This window comes from Sebastes fasciatus, chromosome 7 (assembly GCF_043250625.1).
Source record: "Sebastes fasciatus isolate fSebFas1 chromosome 7, fSebFas1.pri, whole genome shotgun sequence".
NCBI classification, from domain to species: domain Eukaryota; kingdom Metazoa; phylum Chordata; class Actinopteri; order Perciformes; family Sebastidae; genus Sebastes; species Sebastes fasciatus.
This window is the reverse complement of record NC_133801.1, coordinates 19271634-19293362: the sequence shown is the minus strand read 5'-3', so window position 1 is coordinate 19293362 and position 21729 is coordinate 19271634. Positions and strand designations below refer to the sequence as shown.

At 41.8% G+C, this 21729-nt stretch overlaps 1 protein-coding gene and 1 long non-coding RNA gene across 2 annotated transcripts in view; one reads left to right on the top strand and one right to left on the bottom strand.

The window, feature by feature from the left end:
* rsrc1 (arginine/serine-rich coiled-coil 1) overlaps window positions 1-21729 on the top strand; it is a 132640-nt gene that overhangs the window by 6693 nt on the left and 104218 nt on the right. Inside the window, exon 4 of the mRNA XM_074642044.1 lies at window positions 18320-18568. Coding sequence (XP_074498145.1) covers window positions 18320-18568 — 249 coding nt within the window. The remainder of the gene's footprint in view (window positions 1-18319; window positions 18569-21729) is intronic.
* LOC141771601 (uncharacterized) overlaps window positions 1441-21729 on the bottom strand; it is a 29720-nt gene continuing 9431 nt past the window's right edge. Inside the window, exons 2-3 of the long non-coding RNA XR_012594733.1 lie at window positions 1922-2027; window positions 1441-1577 (exon numbers count right to left, since the gene is read on the bottom strand). This is a non-coding gene — a long non-coding RNA (uncharacterized LOC141771601). The remainder of the gene's footprint in view (window positions 1578-1921; window positions 2028-21729) is intronic.

Sequence of the window (21729 nt, the reverse complement as noted above, 5' to 3'; positions counted from 1 at the left end):
CAGACGCACAGTTGAAGAAAAGGTTGTCATAATATATGCGCGAGCAAGGCCCTTTGTTTACTTGTGTATGGCTGTGGGGGGAGAGCAGAGATCATTTTAATCACAAAGGAAAAAGAGTTTTAATATCTTCATTACAGACGTGTCAGGATGAATGGATGATGCAACAGAGACGTTTTGACATAAGAGCGGTTGATGGTGCCGTAAAAAGACACCGCACTTCAACCCTCCAACCTAATGTTCACAGAACATTTTGTGGCTTCAGAACAAGCAACACAATTTCCATGTTGCACGGTGAACTGAAACCATTTATGGAGAGAATTTTGTCCAAACAGTTTTCACACATTGTCTCGCTTCTCTCTGCGGTACAGCGGCAGTCACTCACAGCGGCACCGGTGATTAAAACATCAGTCGAAAAATGGCATTACTGGTGTGATGCGAGATGAAGGTTGGAGGGGATTTGGGAGATTTAGAACTACAGTCGATGACATCGGTGTTTACAAACGCTGTACTGTGATTAGGAGGGTTGCGTTGTGTAATCGGCTTAGCGGTGAGCGAGGAGCAGGTGGGTTGGGCTGGTGGTGGGAGTGCGTGGTGGGGTGTTACGAGGTGGAGGCGGTGTTGGAGGTGGGGATGTGCAAAATGATGGCATTGATGATGAATTTATGCAGTTATGTGATGGCAGCTGCAATTTGTGTCTGCAGAACTTTGTCGTCGGCGGCCACATGTGCGCTCCTTAGTATAATGCGGTGGAAATTTTTGTTTTGTCGCATAATAAATGGGACTACAGCTGAAATGATTTGTCGACTAATTGATTTATCGATCGTCAAAAATTTATCAGCAACAGTTTTGATAAGCGATAATCGTTTCAGTCATTTTTTAAACCAAAAACAGATACTTTTTTGTAGTTCCTGCTCCTCAAATGTGAGGATTTGCTACTTTTCTTTGTGTTGTTTGAGAGTAAACTGAATCTATTTGGGTTTTTGGGCTATTATTTGGAATAATAAGCTATTTGGAGAGGTCACTTTGTACTCCGGGAAAGGCATTTTCCACTATTTTCTGACATTTTTATAGACCAAATGATTGATCTATTAATCAAGAAAATAACCGTAAGATTAATTGATAATAAAGATAGGTTTTATTTTGATGCCCTAAATGGGAGAAATTAAGACAAATTATGTGAAAATCCTGCATTCAAGTATTTTCTGCAGTACTAGGAGCGACTCTAGTGTTAAAGTCCTGTACTATACAGCTTTGTTGTTGGATGCTGCGCATTCTGCATCCACTGTGGTTGTGGAATGAAAGCAGGTTGGTGTGCACAGGTGACTGCCATTAGTCAGTGGTGTGTGTGTATGTGTATGTATGTGTGTGTGTGTGTGTGTGGATGAGGCTGCCTGAGCTGGCTGAGAGGCTGGCTGATGGATCAGAGGAGCATTGAGTGGACAGGACCTCATGATTGATACGCAGATAGGATATGAGGTGCTGCCTACCACCCCCACCCCCCAGCCACGCCACGCCAACCCGGCACCACCCTCAGAATATGAAAGAGAGGAACAAGAAGAGGCCGAACGGTGCTCCGACTGGAGAGAAGTTAGAAGAGAATGGAAAAGTGTGGAGAGAATAGGTTGAGTTAGTGCCGGAGAGGGAGAGAGCGGAGAAGATTCCTGAAGGAGGAAAATGAAGAGGAGAGACAAAAGCGAGCACCGAGAGAGAGAACAGATAGGCCCGAGAGAGGGATATTATTCAGAAGAAATGAGAATAATAACGTCTGCATTGGAATATTGCAGGGGAGAAGATTAGGACCATAGTGGGGCCGTCGTGGGTTGAAGGGAGGGGATATTATTACCTTCTTTTCAATCTCTCATGTATAAATAAAAAATAAAGACATACATGAAATAAGAATAATGCTCCATCATGTGTTTACCATCTATCGTTGCTTCCTCCTCCTCTCCTCTCGTTCTCTCTTTCTCCTTTTTTTCCTGCCCTCAATCAGAGGAGGGCCGGGTCCCCCAGAGGCAGTCAATCTTGCCCTGAAATGTAAAACAGACAAGAGGAGCAGATTACCTATTTGCCATTAATGTTTATTCTCTTTGATGTGAGCAGGCATATCAGGCTGTGAGTGAGTGTGTGTGTGTGTGTGTGTGTGTGTGCCTGCGTGAGGTTGATTGAGCGTATGCATGTATGTGCAGATTTGCGTGAATGCATGTTCACGGAGAAGTGGGGGGTGGGGGTGTCACGGCCTGGTCCGCTGGGGGAGAGCAGAGCAGAGCATGGCAGCAGCAGCAGCGTACAGTGATCTGATGTGTACCCAGTTCCCCAACAAAGACGACGACGCAGCCTCTCATCACAGCCGGATCACAGGCACGTCTTTAGGTGAGCTCGGCGGAGCGGTGTAGTGCTGCGCTTTCATGGGCGTCCACAGCAGGGGTTAAATGTGTGTGGCTCAGTCAGTCATTCTGTCAGGCCTTCATTCACTTAACAGTTTCGCTTTAGAGGCGCACGGAGGAATGGCAGGTGCGACAAATCCACCACTTGACCCATCAAAGAGAAGCTGAGCTTTTCATTCATGGGTGGATATTCACACATGTGTGCATGCACTCACATAGGTGAGCATATACCGCAGGGCATACACACACACACACACACACAAACACACAAATGCTTACATTTTCCTCATGAATATTTCAGGTGTGTGTTGTTGAGTTAGCAGAGCAGAGTGCTAGCGTCAGGGTTTAGCCCCGCTAACACTGGAGCAACTTCATCTGAGGAGAGTAAGACTTCTAATTATCTGTCTCTCTCCTAGAGGAGATAGATAGAAAGCTAAATCACAATGCTAGGATAGCAGACCGGAGTCAGGATTGTCTCAGCCCATCCTGGAGCCACATAGGCCAGAATGAGTTCAGCTTAGTTAGAGCAAGGGGAAAGGACTGTGGATGGAGCCAACACAGACAGTAAGGGGCTGCATCTTAAAAGTTAGGAAAATGTGCCATTTTATGGCTACTGCAAGTCCAAGTTGAAGTTGTGACATAAAGGTTTTCGTGGTATAAAAATCAATAGTTATTAATCATTGTGGATGACTTTCTGAAAACGTACATTCATGGCTTTACACAAGATGTCATTGCAGTGTTTCAGTACAATAAAGAAGTTCAAATGACCTGTTATGAATAAGCGCCCACCTGCTCACCCCGATATCACGCCAAAGCGTGTAATAGACCCACCTGTCCACCATAGGATAGTGTGTCAGTGCCACGTTTTGCTTCGCTGAGGCGTGAATATTACATGCATATATAAAGGTGCAGTACCAGTTGGGGGCAACAGAACCATTTAGGTTTAGGCAATAAAACAACCAAGTTAGGTTTAGGAAAAATGTCATGGTAGGGCTTAAAGTAAATATGTAAACTAAGTAAAATACGTACGGAAAACACGTGACAAACGTCACTAACATAATCTACAAAACAAAACATTTTATATATATGGTTGACCCATCCACCTCCCCTTCTGCCCGCCATCAGCAGTGTTTCTCACTTATTATTCTACGTCACTAGCTTTTCCTAACGCCTTTTTGTGCGACTGGGCTGACCTGCGAGAGCGGATTACGTCCCAGATATGCTCTCCTGCTTCAAACGCTGACATGAAACATAGGATGTAATAATAATAATAATGATGAGTCACTTAAGTGATCCCCTTAGGCACATTCTGGTGTCCTCCTTCAGAGAGGTCAGAGGTCAGGGTTGACTAAAGACCAGCACCCAGAGCCAGCTAGTCTCATTGCCTTGGACTTTTGGTTATGAGACAGTCGACTACTAGGCCACCCTGTCATGTCTCGCTGCGGCTAGAATGAGGTAATCTAGATGTTTTAGCTCCATAGCTCTGCTTTCTGCACTGGAGATCACAGAAGGACTCCAGTCGTGTGTGTGTATGTGTGTGTGTGTGTGTGTGTGTGTGTGTGTGTGTGTGTGTGTGTGTGTGTGTGTGTGTGTGTACAGGGGTTTGAGCGATGGCCTGGTATTTATTTCACACAGCAATTTTTCCCCCGTATGAGATGAGGTGTCGTACATCTGCTAGATAGCTTTTCCTGCCTAGCACCGACACGGAGCGCGCGCAAGGTCATCCAGGCGGCTTGGGAGAACGGGGAGGGTTGAGGTGAGGAACTGAGGGGAGTGGAAAGGTCTTAGAAGGGGAGGGAGGCGAAGGCAAGGCAGTTGAGTGCAGGAAGAACCGAGGTGGGGTGAGGAAACTTTATTGTGGGCGAGCAGTGTGGCCTCCTTTTCATTGCACCTGGATCAGCAATTCCCCCGTCAGGTGACAGGGTGGAAATGATTCTGCGCATTTGTGTCCAACATATATTTATTCACACAGCTTAGACCGTGTGTGATGTAGCAGGTGGTTTTGGGTGTCGCTGGCTTCATAAGGGAAACGGCCCTGAGTGTGTTTTGAGGACATGACAAGTGGAATCTGGTTTCCTCAACAAAAACCGCTTGCCATTATGAGAGAACCATAAGGAATGGTGGTGCTGATGGATAGGAAATAAGATGAGGAAGAATGCGAACAAACCCTAAGTCCTTTTTCTTCTTTAAGTCGCAGTATCTCACTTAGTGTTCTCGCCGTTTTATAGTGGTCTCAGGTTAGTCTAGAGTATACTATACTGGAATTTAAGAGCGGGCTCCTGGCTGTTTTTCATCCATCTGTCTGTTAACCCGTGGACTCTCAACATCTTTTCTTGCCCCCCCTTCCACAGGATGACATTCAGCCCTTTCTTCCTTCTTCCCCTATTACCGGACTTGCAAAGTGTTGATTTAAACTGAAAGATGACCTGGTTTAGTTCGGCTGCGTCTTCTCTACTCCATAAAAATCAACATGCTTCCAGTCGTGAGATCTGAACGCGTTTGTTGTTGTGTGTATCTCTCTTTCCCTCTCTCTCTCTCTCTGTCTTACTCTCTTTCTCTGTGTTGTCTTTTTTATTTATCTGCTGTAAAGGCCAGTCAAGCGCTGCTCGGCTTTGTTGTCAGAAACCTTTATTTACCAAAGGGAGGAATAAGTGACTGACACAGACAGCCTCTTTCATCCGTGCCTCGCCGCAAGCAGTGTTCCCCTCTACCGCCAGAGGAAAACCCCCCTCCCTCACCTCTCACTTCTGCCAAGCCGTACCCCCCTCCACCACCACCACCACCACCACCACCACCCCACTCCACCGAACTCCTCCATCCTGCAGGCTCACAACACACTAGGCCTCTCCCCTGGGTAGCAACCTAGCTGTACAGTCTGCACTTTGCAGCACACACACAAAATTCACCTCACAAAAGGCATCACACCGGTCCTCTCACGTGGACGATCAAATGAGGGAGTTAGTGGTCCCAAACAAAGACTAGCTTAACATCAAAGGGATGTCCCTTTTCTCTTTTTATCCATCTGTTACACAAACTGAGAGCAGCGACACTTAAATCCTGTTATGTTATGTTATGTTATGTTATGTTATGTTATGTTATGTTATGTTATGTTATGTTATAGCCTTGGCTGGAAAGATAGTTGCTGTGCTTTTAGTCACTGTGTGAAGGAGGAATCTCTCGGGTATCAGCTGCCGAATCAGTGCGTCAGAAATGACTCTAGCACACTGATTTGTGTTTAAATCAGAAAGTGATATCAAAGAACGTTCACTCTCAAGAGTTCATCACTCTCATTAATAAGCTCGTAAAGAGGAGTAATTCTGTATTTCCCACAACTCTCAAATTTTGTAATACAGGGAAAACATCATTACTACGCTTGCATTTCGGATGATGCATCCAAACAGCTCTTTCTGCAGACATCAAAGGCGTGTGAAGTCACCTGTGCATGTAACTGGTTAAATTGGTAGGTTGTTAAATGCTCATACTGTAGCTATTAATCACTATAAAGATGCAGAGAATCTCAATAGTGCCTAATAAAAGGTAACAGCTTTTTTTTCCTAGTCATTTATATCTTTATTTTCACGCTTTTGAGTGCGGAGGTGGACAGCTTAAACCCATTTTCTATGAGAAGATGAACTGTGGTGTAATAAGCATTTAAAGGTTCTCTATACGATATCCAGAGCATTAATATAGCAGCAAACAAGAAAATGATATGTAACGATATAGAGGTCTACCTGAGCAGAGAATGAAGTCTCTCTCCCTCTGTGTGTGTTGTGTTCAGAGCTTCTCCGTGCTTTGTTGACATAGCCGGGCTGGCTGTGTGTGCTTTTAGTGCATGTTGGTGCATGTGAGCGTGCCCCACCGGCTAGCTCATGGCCGCCGCTCTGAACTGCTCTCATACAGCGGTTATAGCCGTTGCAGAAGCGTAGCATCGACCCTCCGGTCCCCCCCCCCCCCCCCCCCCCCCCCCCTCTTTCCCCCCAGGTAAACACTGTTTGAATTGTTGTCATTGTTTTCACTGTCGGCTGCTAGCCGCCGGCTCAGCCGTCACCATGTTGAGAGCCGTGTGGAGACAATAGTAATGCTCCCAATCTCGCATTTAGCACCTTTAATGTGTTGGTAAAATAGACAAATTAGAAGAAATCTTTTTTGTTTCGTTAGTTTAGTTTAGTTTTTTGTTCTTCATAACTTTATCAGATGGTCACTCATGGTGATATACCGGTACACAAGAGTGAGACACACTTGTTTATAATTAGCATTTAATGTACTGGCTCATAAATAAAAATGACCAGATAATGAGCTGTGTAGTTGGGAATAGGGTGATTTACTAATTACATTTTTCCAAACATTGCAATATTTGAAGATTCAGTGTTCCCAAAATAACTTTAATAAATTCTCATTACAGTATAAGTTCTTCATGTTTATATAGGTTTTGGAATTAAACAAAGGTTGACTAAAAAAAAAAAAGTTTTTTGAAGTTTACAGCTCTAATCATTGACAGCGCTGGGTAATTTCTCTTTTTGAAAGCTGTTTGAATGAACGCAGAGCTTTGTGATTAAGTATCATAGAGAGCGGACTAGTTACTTTATACGAAAGACAAAATGTGTCTGTTTGATGACTGAAACCCATTAGAAGTTTGACACCCCCACTGTTATTTCTTTGGTTGAGACACACGTGCAATGTTTTGCAAATAAAACCTCTATAATGCCAAAGACTAATACATGCAATCAGCCTTCATTGTGTTCACTTTATGACAGTGAAAAGCCTCATCCGTCTGGCCAGACCAAGAGAAAGACGGAGACAGAAACGCTTTTAGCTCTGGCATAGGAAAATGAACACCAAATGTATCTCTCTCTCTTTCCATCCTGCCTTCTCTCTGTCTCTCTCTCCTATTTAAGCTTCTTGAAGTTCTTCCAAATTGGGTTTTAAATGCCAATTAGGAGGTTGAATGTAGTAAAATAAAAGCAAATGCAGGCAGGATGGCCTCACCTTCTGGCTGGTTAGGCTTCAGAGAGAGCCGAGCCGGACCTTTGGCTCCCAGCGAGGCTTTGAGAGAAATATCCTGCCTAATGAACACATTAATTAGAACCATAACTATTTATAAGATGATAATTAGAAACGAAGGGAGGTAAACTGGGCTTTTCCTGCAATTAATGGAGGATTAATTACGGGAGCTAATGAAGTGGATTTTTGAAACGCGTGGAGGTGAAGTACAGAGATGTGCAGCTCGCTTTGTGATCACTGGCATAATTATTTTCTCCAGCGCCAAAGCGTTTGAGGCCCTGGTCCTCGCCGGCTCAGGCCGGCTAATAAGCATCATTGCATCGTTATATATGCACTTAAAAAGACTTGCCACTGAAATGACTGTCTAATTATTTCTAATTGGCAGGCCCTGTGTGTTGTCATTGAGCTGTTTGGAGCCGCAGCGGAGCCCTGAGTCTAATAACGCTCTGGGCGGAGAAGGAGAGGGGAGAGAGAGAGATAGAGACAGTGATACATAGAGAGAGAGAGTAAAGAGGAGGGGGGGGTCTACCAGTTGCCTGCTGCTCATAGCCGGACCTGCACATTACCCCCCTGTGCCACTCGCCCAGCAGGACAGCGGGTCCTAGAATGACGCCCGGTGCACCCAGAGGTCACCTTGCCAAGTAGCCGATTAGCAAAGTTTTATTTTATCTGTGCTTATTTCCCCCCCCCCTTTTAATTAACAGCTTCTGCTGTTAATTTATGCACAAATAAACGCCACCGTCTGTCCACAGTTCTTCTTTTCACTCTTAAACATGCTACACACACACACACACACACACACATACACACACACATACACATACAGAGGGAGGGAGGTATGTGCTGCGTGTGATTCAGTGGCCAGGTTTTGAGCCAGTCCGTAGAGACGCATGCTAAGAGAGCATGCATGGACAAACCTCAGTCAAGCTTGTTTACCTTGTACTCTACTTATGCTCTGGCTCAAACCATATGGACACCGTCGTTCTCTGGGACTCAGAGGAAGCGTATATAGTTGGTCTTTACAATGTGCTGGCACAGTCATATTCAGACTACTTAGCGTTGACTTTTTAGCACTCATTTATCAATGGCTTTATCAAGTAAATATGTTTACAATAGATTTACATTTTCATTATTTGAGGCATTGATCTCCATTTAGGCTGCGGTTATATTCACATGTTTTGAGAGTGTATGTGCTACGAGAGTGTTTGAATGATGGCCTAGGATTATGTGTGTGAGCACCTCACTTAACTCGTCCTAAGCAGAGCCATGTGCGTCGTCCTGCCAAAAAACACTCCTTCATTCCTCCTCTCCCTCGCGGACAACTTGAGAGCAAATTGCCAGCTAATGGAACCACTGCCTGCACTTGTCAGTTCACTTTGGACAAGCAAAGGAACCACACAAACACACACACGCCGACACACACACACACAAGCATGTGGTTTCACTCACACGTTTAGTAATTTATTTGTGGAAAAAGAAGAGAAAAATGAGAGAGAATGGCAGAGAAATGAAACAAGGATCATGTGCGCCTTGACTGAAACCTTGACAATCTTTTTGAAAGTAATGAAACACTTTCTCAGCATGCGCATGAGTTTTTCTATTTGAAATTTGTCTTCCTTTTTTGTTCTGTCTATCCATTCGGGGTTTTGGCAGAGTCGAGGACATGAGGATGAAGTGGAGATAGATGGATCGCCCAAAAGGATACGTGGCCAACTGTCGTATGATTGGCTGAACAAAGAGCAGACTTCTGTGACTGGTTGAACAGAGAGCCCGACGTCGCGATTTTGGCTCGAAATCAAAGCAAGAAAAATGTAATTATTTTAAATGCAGTCAACAGTTTTGTTGGAGTGGAAGTTTGCCAGATTTCTCTGTAAACTCTGTGGGATATTGACACTCGGAAAAAGTGGGATAACAAAGCGTGCGTCGCGTCTCTCAAGCGCTACTGCAGATGTGTAATGAATGACATTTATGCCATCGCTGTAACATGTGGCACCATTTGGATCCTGATTACAACAGCGCATAGCAAGTCAAATCAAACTATTGCCATTCCTACTAAAGATTAAAGATGTTTAGATTAAAATATAAAAATAAATATAAAAATATAAAATAGATACGAAATATACACATATATTTTTATTATACTTTCTTATTTTCTTATATATATATATATATTATATTTTTTATTTTATTATATATATATATTATTATTATTTTTATTTTATTATTTATATATATATATTTTATTATATATTTTGTATTTTATTATAAATATATTTTGTATTTTATTTTTTATATTTGACTTCTTACTCTGCATGGGACATGTAGACCACGAGAAGCGACAGATGTAGTGAGAGGAGAGGGTTTTTTTTCCCTCAGAGGGTGGAGTGTTTTCTCTTTCTATTCATTTCTTGATCTCTCTTTCTGCATTCGTCTCTCTCTCTCTCCCTCTCCTTGTTCAATCTTGACAGCAGTTCTTAAAAAAAAAAGATTTTTAGAAACTTCTTTATGAGACAAGCCTCTGTTCTGTCAGAAGACAACTTTATGTTATTCCACTGAAGAGGGGAAACTAATAGTTTTTTACAGGGCGCTATTCCAGTTGTGTCTTGGGTGTTTAATTAAGTGTAGTTTCCCTTTAGTAGTGGAATGTGTGTCTGCTTTTTGTCGGCCCGTTCCTCGGTGCCTTTTACAGTCCACCCACATGGTTTGTCTCAGCGTTTATGATTTTTCTTATACCGGAGTTGTGAGGTTCCTAAATCACTTAAGCACACGGGGCCGAGCAGTCCACATTTAAACAATAAAAGGCTGTTATGCTAAGGGCCCTCAGATCTCCTACCACTTCATAAATACATGCGTATAAAAGGCAGAAAAATACATCTTCCCTGACCAGAGAGAGAGGGAGAGCGAGCGTCTGAGAGCACACCTGCTAATTGGAGCCAGCTTGATGTGAAGCACGGCTGTCTGCTCGGTCCTCTCCATAACTCCCAATCTTTTCCTTTTCATTCTCCCCCTTTTTTGTTACCCTGGTTGCTCTTGACTCCCCAACTTTTTTTTTTCTTCTTTATCTTATCGTTACTTTTCCCTCCATAGCCTCCTGCTGTCCTTCACCTATTGTCTCCCCTTGTCTAGCGTTGCACTCCCTCTCCTCCTCCTACAGCTTTTCCTCCCCTCCCTGCTTTCCACCCTCTTTACAGATGGAGGCAATGACAACCAAAACAACTCTCTCCTAACTCGGCGTAACTAATTGTTCCGGGCCGTGATGGATGGAAGAGAGGAGAAAAAGTGGGTTTCAATTGCGTGAGTGGCTGTGAGCGAGTTGGCAAGTTAGCACCTAGTCTAAGCGTGACCTTCACTTGACCTTGTGTCTGGGCTGAGTGGCTGAGCCCGGGCCCCCCTCGGCTCCAGCTGCTAATGGGTGTCATGTCGAGCTTCGGCTGCACGGGAGGTCAAAGGTCGCTGGTGCACACCAGACGGCCAAGTTTAGGATTGCGATGAGGAGGCTGAGTGACATTAGGCATATGCGCCCAATGAAGACGCCGGGTAATCAACACATGGGCATGCAGCGTCCATGCACATAGACACACATGGAAACCACATCTTACTTCAGAAAGTCATCTTTTCCCTCATCGTTGGCTGGCCGTTGTAGGTTCATATAGATCTGAGGGGTCTGTGAAGGCCTTTGAACTCTGCTAAATGACTTGACCTTGTGCCTTGTGGCTGTAACCGTGTGTGTGTGTGTGTGTTTGGGTGGGTATGGATAGGGAGGGTTGGGGGGGGGGGGGGTTGTGAGTGGGTGGCCTGCATGGGGTCTCATTTCTGCTTCACAGCATAGCAGGGCATTGCAGACGTTTGTGTTGACGACTGCTAAATTAAAAGCAAACTGAAGATTATGACAAATCTAAACATTGCTTTTATGAAGCAGAGGGGGACGGAGAAAAAACATTTCTGCGAATCTTTCATGCTCCGTCTTTGCTGTGTTAATTGTGCTCACAATCAGCTACTTTGCAACGAATCCTTGTGTGTTATTTAGTGTGTGTGTGTGTGCATGGTGGATGACTGAGTGTGTGAGTGTGTGTGCGTGTACCGTGAACCGAGGGAACAGATAATGTGGCTGCTTGGAAGGAGGAAGCAGCTTGGGAAATGATTTCAACAGCTCTCGTAATTAGAGGAATATCATAAATTAAACTTGTGTCTGCCGTTGCGTTTGAAGAGCACTCAAAAGTAATAAATTCTGGATGGTTAACATATTTGCATTCCATTCAGCAGGCAGCGTCAGGCAGGAACAGCTGTTTTCCACGTCTTTTGGCAGCAGGAAATGCACATTGCTCACTCAAGGTGCTTTTAGACACATTGAAATGGCAGAAAAAAAGAAAAGTGACTTTTAACTTGAACATGAAGCTGCTGCTGTGTGCTCTGTCATTGGAAATAACTCGGCGGGGAACAGCGCATTAATGAAGTTCTTCAAATATGGATCTTCTCACTTTCAATAGGCCCGTTTCTTTTTCAATCTGTCTATTGCTTGAAAAAGTCGACTGGCAAGCTTTTTTGTAGTCTTTGTGTTTGTGTGTGTGTGTGTGTGTGTGTGTGTGTGTGTGTGTGTGTGGAGGAGGGGGGGGTTAGGGAGGCTGGAGAGTGCTTAAATCTAAGGTTTTATCGTTACTTGATAGGTAGTACCACCAGCGGTGGGCTGGTTAAAGTCTGGGTAAAGTAAAATCAGAGATTTGTTTCTAAACATATTATACTATATATATATATATTTTTGGATTTAGGATTCTTTGGGTGGCTGACGCACTGGAGTCATTAGAATAACCTGCAAAATCCATAAAGTTTTTACCTCCGGTCTTCGCTGTGTGTCATTCGGGGTGCACATGAGAACGTGCTGCATTCATGTTCCAGGACTGGATTCACTGGCCAATCACAACCGAGTTAGTTGAACTTGTGCTTAGGTCATAGGCTCTGCCATAGCCTACTCCGTCGCTAATGTTGCGGCTGTAAAACGATGGATAAATTGTTTTGAGCATAACAAACCCTGCGAAATGACTCCTTTCACTATCACAATTTGATCCAATAACATTTGGAAAGTCTAGAAGAGCCGCGCAATTGAATTATTCTATCCCCATTCAAGTTAACAGCAAAGGGCTAAACCAGAAGTTGGCTGTCTCGGCCGGCGGAAGTCTCTAGTACGCATGCTCTGCTCATAGAGCGATTAACATTCTGTGAAAGTAGCGCAGCAGTGTTGAGATGTAATCAACCCTCACCCGCGATTGGCCGTGATTTCGGTATGAAACCAAATATTCTATACTTGTTTTAATCATCCAAATTTAGCTGGGTGTAGTGAAATAAATTGTAGATACAAAGAAAAAATTCCAAAGATTTGAAATAAATTTTAGTGTTTCCAAATACCTCTTTAGTAGTTATAAAACCACGTTATCTAAAAGAAGTTAATCAGAAAACTCCTATGATTTCTGCATTGTATTTTTTTAGGCCAGATAGCACCGCCTATACGTTTTTACAAATTGTATATGGCACCATCACTCTCTAGTCTATCCAACATTACAAAATTAATATTGTTTAAAGTCATATCGTGATTTCAATTATTGTGATTTTAGTTACAATTAATAGTGGGATCAGTCCTGAAACCTCTGAGCTAGCCTCTGCTCCACTGGCTTCTGTCGTCCATGTTTGTACTTTTTCATAGCCAATTCCTCTCTCTGGCCTTTTTGAAAAGCTGAAACATGATACTGCGGTTTTCTGTCCATATTTTAAGCTTAATGGGTGTACTGTCTTCTGCTGTACTTGCTTGTGGAAGCTGACTACCTCATCATTTTACAAAGATTGGAATATGATAGGGATAGTGCACCTATGGCAAACGCTGTAGTTGTAAAAATAAGAAAGCACAGTTGTAGATAGCCATTTAGCTTAAAACAGAGTATTTCAGCATTTCAGAAAGAATAATGAAAAAGGACAAATATATTGTAAAATGGGTAGCGGCACAGTATCAATATAGGCTCTTTATATTGACATATGTAGATGAAAACAGTCAAAATGATGGTAAAATGCAAAACTTTCAATTAAACAATTGCAATTTAAAATCCTACTCACATTATTCTGATCAATAATTTGTACTCCTTATCAGTAATACAATATCTAGCCAGAAACAAATGGTCATATAAAACATAATAATACACCTGTATGCCCTCTTCTCTAGCTTTTAGTGTATTGTTGGTAAGAAAGCCTCTGGTCAGACAGGGGTCACCGTCGCCAGCGTCCACTGAAATGTGATAGGGTTAAAGTTACACAGCCATTAATCACTGCTGCGCCACACGGGCCTAATGGACAGGGACGCTGCTCGGGGCATCACTGAGAACATCACTTGCTGTGTGGCGTTTTTTTTCTGCCACAGGACAAATACAATATGGACATGAACTTTTGTTTTGTCCTCGCGACAGAGGATGGTGGTCGGGGGAAACGAAGAAACAATATGAATACGGGGAAGATAAGGTTAAAGGAACAGTGAGGATAATTGGTCTTTTTGTGTGTGTGTTCATGTGTCCCCCCGTCCCTCCGCTGCGTAGTATGAATAATGATTTTAAATGGGGTCAGATTCCACTGGAGACGTTCACCTGTATCTGACACTAGTGGTATCGCGTCGCTGCCATTAATGTCCAATTTTCAATGAAAACAGAAATAGAATACAGACTGATAAGGGTAACACATCATCCAGCTTCACACCCGACCACATAATTACCCCAATGGGCTGTGGTGAGGGATCATATCCTGGCGCGCACCGGGGGGTCAGCGGCGATAAGCTTCAGCCCGGCTCCCAACATGCAGCATAATTACTCTATTGATAATTCACCAGGAAAACGGTCCCAGCCAATTGCAGAGCTCCGATTTAATGGATTGGACTGTGAAACGAGGGAATGGAAGAAGGAGGCTGTGTGTGTGTGTGTGTGTGTGAGGGTGGGGGGGGTTTGTACGTGGGGGCAACCAGCGAGGGCCTTTTATTAGAAATGAAAATATGTTTAGGCCATAGGGGGACCCATTTTCCCTGGAGATAATAAGGCCAATAAAATGTAAAGCAGGGAAAGGGCTTGGCATGGGGTCCAACGGTGGCTGTTTATCTGTCTGTGTCCTGCATTAGCCCATTTATCCCCAGCCCAAATTAGCTAATCATTCTCCAAGGGGAAGGACTTGGTCAGGAAATTGACATTTAGCAGCATAGGCTCACTCTATTAACTACAGTAAATTTAATTTGCTGCACACCCCAGAAGTGGGCTGTTTTCTTTGCCATCAGAGAGAGAACGGGAGGGAGAGAGAGAGAGAGAGAGCGAGAGAGAGAGAGATTGTGTTTATTGCATCTGCTACTTCTGGCCACAATTTGCTTGGCTGTAAATATAAGACTTTGGTTTGGAACACTGCAACTCTGTTGTATTTCCCCTCATGTACTGTTGATTACAAACATACGCAGGCATTGTCAACACATAGATTCGCTCATTCCAAGGTCTGTTCGGGCCATTGATGGATTATCTCGCTTGGAGACTCCAAACCCCAAAAAATGCCAATGTTTTTCTTTTGCTTTTTTTTCCATTAGCTGTGATTCTCTGACAAGCCTAATCGCAGCTCCAGTAAACACCGTATTAAACACTTCGAATCAAATGTCCTGTGACTGATGACTGCTTTCACCTCTGCCTCTGAATCAGATGTTTCATAATAATTATTTTTGATCATCACTCCGGGGTGTCTGCTTTAGTATTTGTTCTGCAGAAGGCAATGAGACTGGCTTTACTGTGGGGAAAGTTGTGAATGGAGAAGAAATAGGAGCGCTGCAGCTACTCAAACACTGCCGTATTACTGTAACTAGAGCTGAAACAATTATTCAATTAATCAATTAGTCTGCAACTGTTTTGATAATTGATTCATCAATGAAGTCATTTATTTTAAAGCCAAAATGCTAAAAACTGTAGAGGTTTTGACGAGCTGCAACGATTAATTAGAGATCAACAGAAAATGAATCAGCAAATATTTGATAATGGATTAAATGTTTCAGCAAACAAAACTTCTAAACATTAGCAGGTTGAAGCTTGTCAAATGTGATGACTTGCTGTTTTTTTTCTTTTTGGTAAACTTGGATTTTGGACTTTTTGTCGCACAAAACAAACAATTTGATTACATAATCTTAAGCCTTGGGAAACTGTAGCAGGCACTTTTCACTATTTTCTGACATTTTATTAGCGCTGTCCTCGACCAAAGAAATTCTGAGTTGACTAACACTCATATGATTTTGTTGACTAATCGATGAGATCTGTAAAACTGAGGTTCTCCAAAAATAATTACACAAAAGCACCACTTTAAATCTTGTATTTACTAGAGATGTGCTCATAAGTTTCTTAGAAATTAGTCATTAAGCATGAAAAAAACATACAAATCGACTAAATACATTTTAGTTGACTGAGACCAAAACGACTGATTGCCGACTAAGAGGGTGTAGCCCTACATTTAATAGATAAAATGATTAATCGAGAAAATAATTGGCATACTAATTGATAACGAAAAATAATTATTAGTCGCAGCCCTATTTTTGACTTTCATAATGTAAAAATGTTTTTCTTTTGTCTTCTTCTTTTGTAAATAATCATTGTCGTTGAAGCCCAGACTGAAAACATGAACATGGAACTAAACTTTCTGAGTTTCACATATGCTGTATGCAATACATATATGGTAATATTTTAATGATATTGGTCGTTGTCTGACCTTTGCTTATGAAATAGTTTTATTCACTACAGATTGCACTACTGTGGTTTTGAAAAACTGAACTTCAATTATTTCTTTTGTTTTGTTTTGTGGTTTTTTTTTGGTTCTAAGAGAGCATCTCTGTTCGAGACCTTGGACTAGTGCAGCTACTCTCCAGTGATCAGGATCGCCCCGGCCTAATTGATTGCAACAGTTGTCAGAGTGTTGTCTGTTAGGATGGTGACAGGCGTCTGAAGAAAATGATTAGTTTTCTGTCGGGAGAGAGACAGCTCTGGATGTCCCAAACTGCAAACTAATAAAGGGGGGAAAGCAATAAAGCTCGTGGACAGCAGGTTTGACTGTTTTTATAGACAAATCAATAAAATGATAGATGATGGAAAATAACGGCATCTCAGCTGCCGATTTCTGCTGGGGGTTCAAATCACGGTCCTTCCCACACACACACACACACACACACACACGTACATGTACATTGACACAGGATACGCACACACACACAAGCAGAATATGTTGAAGGATTTTGTCTGCGTTAATAGAGGCATCCGCAGTGACACATAAATAAGCGGTTATGTTTTGGTAATGTGTGTCTCTGTGTGTACGGCACCATATTGAAGCATGAGTTACACTTTCAATTCTCTTTTTGTTGATGTTTAAATGACGTGTGTAACTGTGTGTATCTGTGTGTTTGTGTTTGTGTGTCATAACTAACAAAGTAAATCTCCTGCTGTTAATCTTTTTGAGACCAGAGGGCCAATGTCAGGATCAATACTGAGGACAGGCCTTCCTCTGAGCCCTCCTCTAATTGGCTCTATTTCTACTGTGTCTCTGTGTGTGTGTCACAGTGGATGTGATTGTACATAACTGTATTATTAGGTCCATCCAATGAAGGATGTACTTGTCCACTCCAGGATTTTTATCCTTGTGAGTTTTATTCTATGTTTTGTTAACCGATGCCAATGTTACAATGTGTTAGTATAAAGTGGGCTGCAACTAACGCTTATATATCTGTCGATTATTATTTGATTTGTTGTCTATAAAATGTCAGAAAATGGTGAAAAATGTCGATCAGTATCTCCCAAAGCTCAAGATGACGTCCTCAAATGTCTTGTTTTGTCCACAACTCAAAGATATTCACTTTACTGTCATAGAGGAGAAAAGAAACCAGAAAATATTCACATTTAAGAAGCTGGAATCAGAGAATTTTGACTCAAATCGGTTATCAAAATAGTTGGTGAATAATTCAATAGTTGACAACTAATCGATTAATCGTTGCAGCTCTAATGTAAAGTCACCTTCTCCAGGAAGTCGCTCTCACATCGGGCTGGGTGTCATTTGCAGTAGATTTAACCAGTTTTGCAAGTCTTTATTACATGTAAGTTGAGTTGGACACACTAACGTTAGCTGATTCCTGTGTATTGTGACCAAACCTGCAATGATTAATTGATTAGTTATCAACTATTAAATGAATCGCCAACTATTTTGATAACTGATCGATCGGTTTGAGTCATTTTTTAAGAAAAAAAAAGTCAAAATTCTCTGATTAAAGCTTCTTACATGTGAATATTTTCTGGTTTCTTTACTCCTCTATGACAGTAAACTGAATACCTTTGAGTTGTGGACAAAACAAGACATTTGAGGACGTCATCTCGGGCTCTGGGAAAAACTGATCGCCATTTTTCACCATTTTCTGGCATTTTATAGATCAAACAACTAACCGATTAATCAAGAAAGTAATCGATAGTTGCAGTCTCACGATCTTACAAGGACAAATCCATCGTAGAAGACTAATAGATTTCCTCAACAAGCAATGAACTGAATCACCTGTACTGCCATGCATCCACAAGATGAGTTTCCCTCAGTGGGAATATGCTCCATTGCTCCTACTATTCCTATTTCTGTTTCCTATCACTGTTACCGCACACATGCATAACTGACAGCTAAGTGAAACACTCTCAGCCACATTTGCTGGGGGTGATCAAAAGGCATTTACCTGAAGTAGAAGTAGACAAGGCAGAAAGTGGATATAACAGGATTATAAAGATTTTGAAACAGGTTGGTGATATTTTACACTGCAATAGTGGAAAATACTACCAATATTTCACTTCTTATTCATTGAGGAAAACATTAGTTTGTTGTATTATCAGTGGTTTAACAGCTGCAAACTTGTCTTTAATCTCTTCCAGGTCTCATTCTCGCCACCGGCGGTCTCGCAGTAAGAGCAGCAGCCGCAGCCGACGAGGGACCCAAAGCCGCAAAAGGAGCAACAGCCGCAGTCGCCGGAGGAGCCGCAGCCACAGCAGAGAGCGGGACCGCAGCCGGCGCAAGGGCCGCGAGAGGGAGAAGGAAAAGGAGAAGGTGAAGGAGAGGGACAGAGGAAGAGACCGAGACAAGGACAGAGAGGACAAGAGTAAAGACAAGGCAGCCAAAAAGGGGTGAGTGACAAATGACTTTTTACATGCAAGCATACATGCAGAGGTAGACATTAACACACCTAACATGTGTTGGGTCGGCCCAGCTCAATCTAAACTGTAAGTACAGAATATTTTGGTCAGTATAATACAGACTTAAATATGGAGCCCAGTCTCAGCCCCTCCATCTGTCCATCCATCACTTGATCCTTCCATCCATCATTCCCTTTCTTCCTCCATTTCCCCTCGCAATCAAGCACCAGGCCACACCGGCCTTGTAATGTGATATAATTCCCTCTTGTAAGAGAAGATGTCATGGGGAATAGATGGCAGGTAGGAGCGCTTCAGTTTTTAGAGGATGTTTTGATGACGTCTGATGTCTTTAACTCCACTTTTCACCCAGCTGCAATAAGTCTAGAAACCATAACAACATCATATGCATCTCTGATGTCTTTGGTGCTTATACCAAGAAAAAAAAACAATAAATGAGAGCTCCTTATTGAAGCGAGAAAAGTTGCAAAATTACATCTTGACTTGCAAGCGTATGTCTTCTAAAGGCTGTAATACAGGTTTAGAGTAGTGGATCTTTTAACAGCGGTACACTCCACTACAGGTCTAACGACCTTAGAGGCCTCTCTTTGCCTCGACCAGAATAGCACCCCTCAATCCGTCCCCAGCGCGGCGTCCTCTAATGTGATTTGAGGCCACTGTAATACGACTGGTACCCAGTTGTTGTCTGTCATATTGAATGGCACAGATGTGTGTTTCAGACTATGGATCCCATGAGTGGTGCAGACCAGCTGCTGTGCTAGAACAGGTCAATTTAAGAGACTTCAGCTCCCCAGGTGAACTGTGTGCGAAACTCATAGTACAGTCTATGTTTTGCATGGGTCTGTCATGATTAAAATATGTAATCGTGATTAATCCAAATTAATCTCACATATTTTATTTATTCAAAATGTACCTTACAGGGAGATTTGACAAGTATTTAATATTCTTATCAATATGGGAGTGAGCAAATCTGCCTTCTTTATGCAAATGTATGTATACATTTATTATTGGAAATCAATTAACAACACAAAACAATGACAAATATTGTGCAGAAACCCTCACAGGTACTGCATTCAGCATTAAAATATGCGTTATTAAGCCTCCTTCGCGACAAGCTACTATGACATGGTTGGTAACAACGGATTCCTTATATTTCCTAGTGTCATATGATGCCAGTATCTTCACTCTAGCTTTAAAACTGATGCCGCTACAACCTAAAAATAAATAAATAAAATAATTTAGTGGCGTTAAAACGAATTTGCATTAATGTGTTATTACCGCGTTAACTTTGACAGCCCTAGTTTTGTCAGTTAACAGATGACTTTACAATTAAATGCATAGATGCGCTACTTGGTTTTTAAAACAAAGAAATACTTTGAATACTTTGCACATAAACTTTTTGAGGCAGTATTTATTTCACATTGGATTTACTAACAGAAATATGGAGTAATAGCCAAATGGCACTTTAGGATTTTACGACCGTCTTGATCTGACTGAGAATGATCTCCATTCCTCAGATGTATTCTTGATGCAACAGTGCAATCACATGATGAAACTCATCACTGTAGCAACGGTCGTAAGACAAAACTGCAATACATCTAAGGACATTTGTTTTTTTACTTTTTAAGCTTGTGCACCACTGTCAAACTGTCACAGCACTTATTCTGGAAACTGTGTGTGTGTGCTGTATCTCATTAAGTGAAGTCTATGCTAATTATTGAGAAAATGTATCTTTGACAGTGAATCTTTTTAAACAAAACTCATTTTATGAATTTAGGAAGTACTACGAGCAGATATGAGTGAGGAAAACATGATTAGAAATGAGGGTTAAGCATTCACATATTATTCAAGCTATGGTTTCTTGTTTATTTAGAATCACATCATTTGTAAATTATCTTTCAAATAACGATTTATAAGTTTAGTATACTCGTTAGTAGAAAAGATTGAACAGATGCGTTGATATTAATGCAGTTTCCATATATTTAGCACAACTTTTCTCATCCTTATGGAGGCTTTATTGGTCATCAATGAAGACCTTGGGGCTGTGTGAAACAGAACATGGCGATTTGCTTTTAAAGGAAAAGTGCTCCATTTATTTGAAGCCATTACGTATTGCCTTTCCTTAGATCCGTATCGGGAAAACAAATAAAGCTAACAGTGAAATGTAAGGCCAGCCGACTATATCTATTTTCTTATTAAGGCTTCAATATCCTTCAGCACCGATAGGAATCTCTTCCTTTATCTCTGACCCCGCTTTAGCTTGACTGTGTGCACACGTGTGAGCTCATATACGTAGTAAGTTTGTTGATTTGTGTGTGTGCGTGTGTGTGTGTGTGTGCATTTCCACCTGTGGCATGGTTAATATATTTCAAACTGTCTATCCTCCAATCTGGCCTTCCAATTTACTTCAACCTGTGGAGGCATGATGTTGGAATAATTTAGACTAGACCATGTGCTGCTGACCTGCGATCATACCAGATGACACATACTGTACATACATATACTGGAGATAGTTTCCTGAAATCTGGGTATTGATGATGGTTACCTGACTGTTTTGTACATGCTCTTTTTTATTAGGAAAAACAAATAATAATCTTGCATAACAAATTCTAGCATGCAGGTTTTTTTTTTGGTCACGATTAAATGATAGTTTTAAGGTTCTCGCTTCTGTATATTCACATTTTATCAGTTAGAGAAAGAAACACAGTGGGTGGAGGTGTACATGGTTGAAATGTATACTTGTTTTAAACAGTTGTTGTTTTGAACAGTATTAGGTAATCACTAAAGATGTGCTCTGCTCCAGGAAGTCAATGTAATGTGATTATTACATAAAAAACACTATATTGCAATTTGTGGTTAATTTTACATCGGTGTATATTTTGTGACTTGATTAAATTAGGGCTGTCAGTCAATTACAATTTGTAATCATGTGATTGTCCATAGTTAATCACGATTAATCACACAGTTCAATGTTCAAAATGTACCTTAATTGTCTCCATCACCACACCTACAGTAACATGAATGAGTCAAATTCAAAAAAACGTTGGACTGCCTATCTGTGGACCTGAAATGATGTTATCAACGTCCAAAAGCTGCCTGACAGGGATGTTCCTGTTATTCCCCAGAGGCTCCCA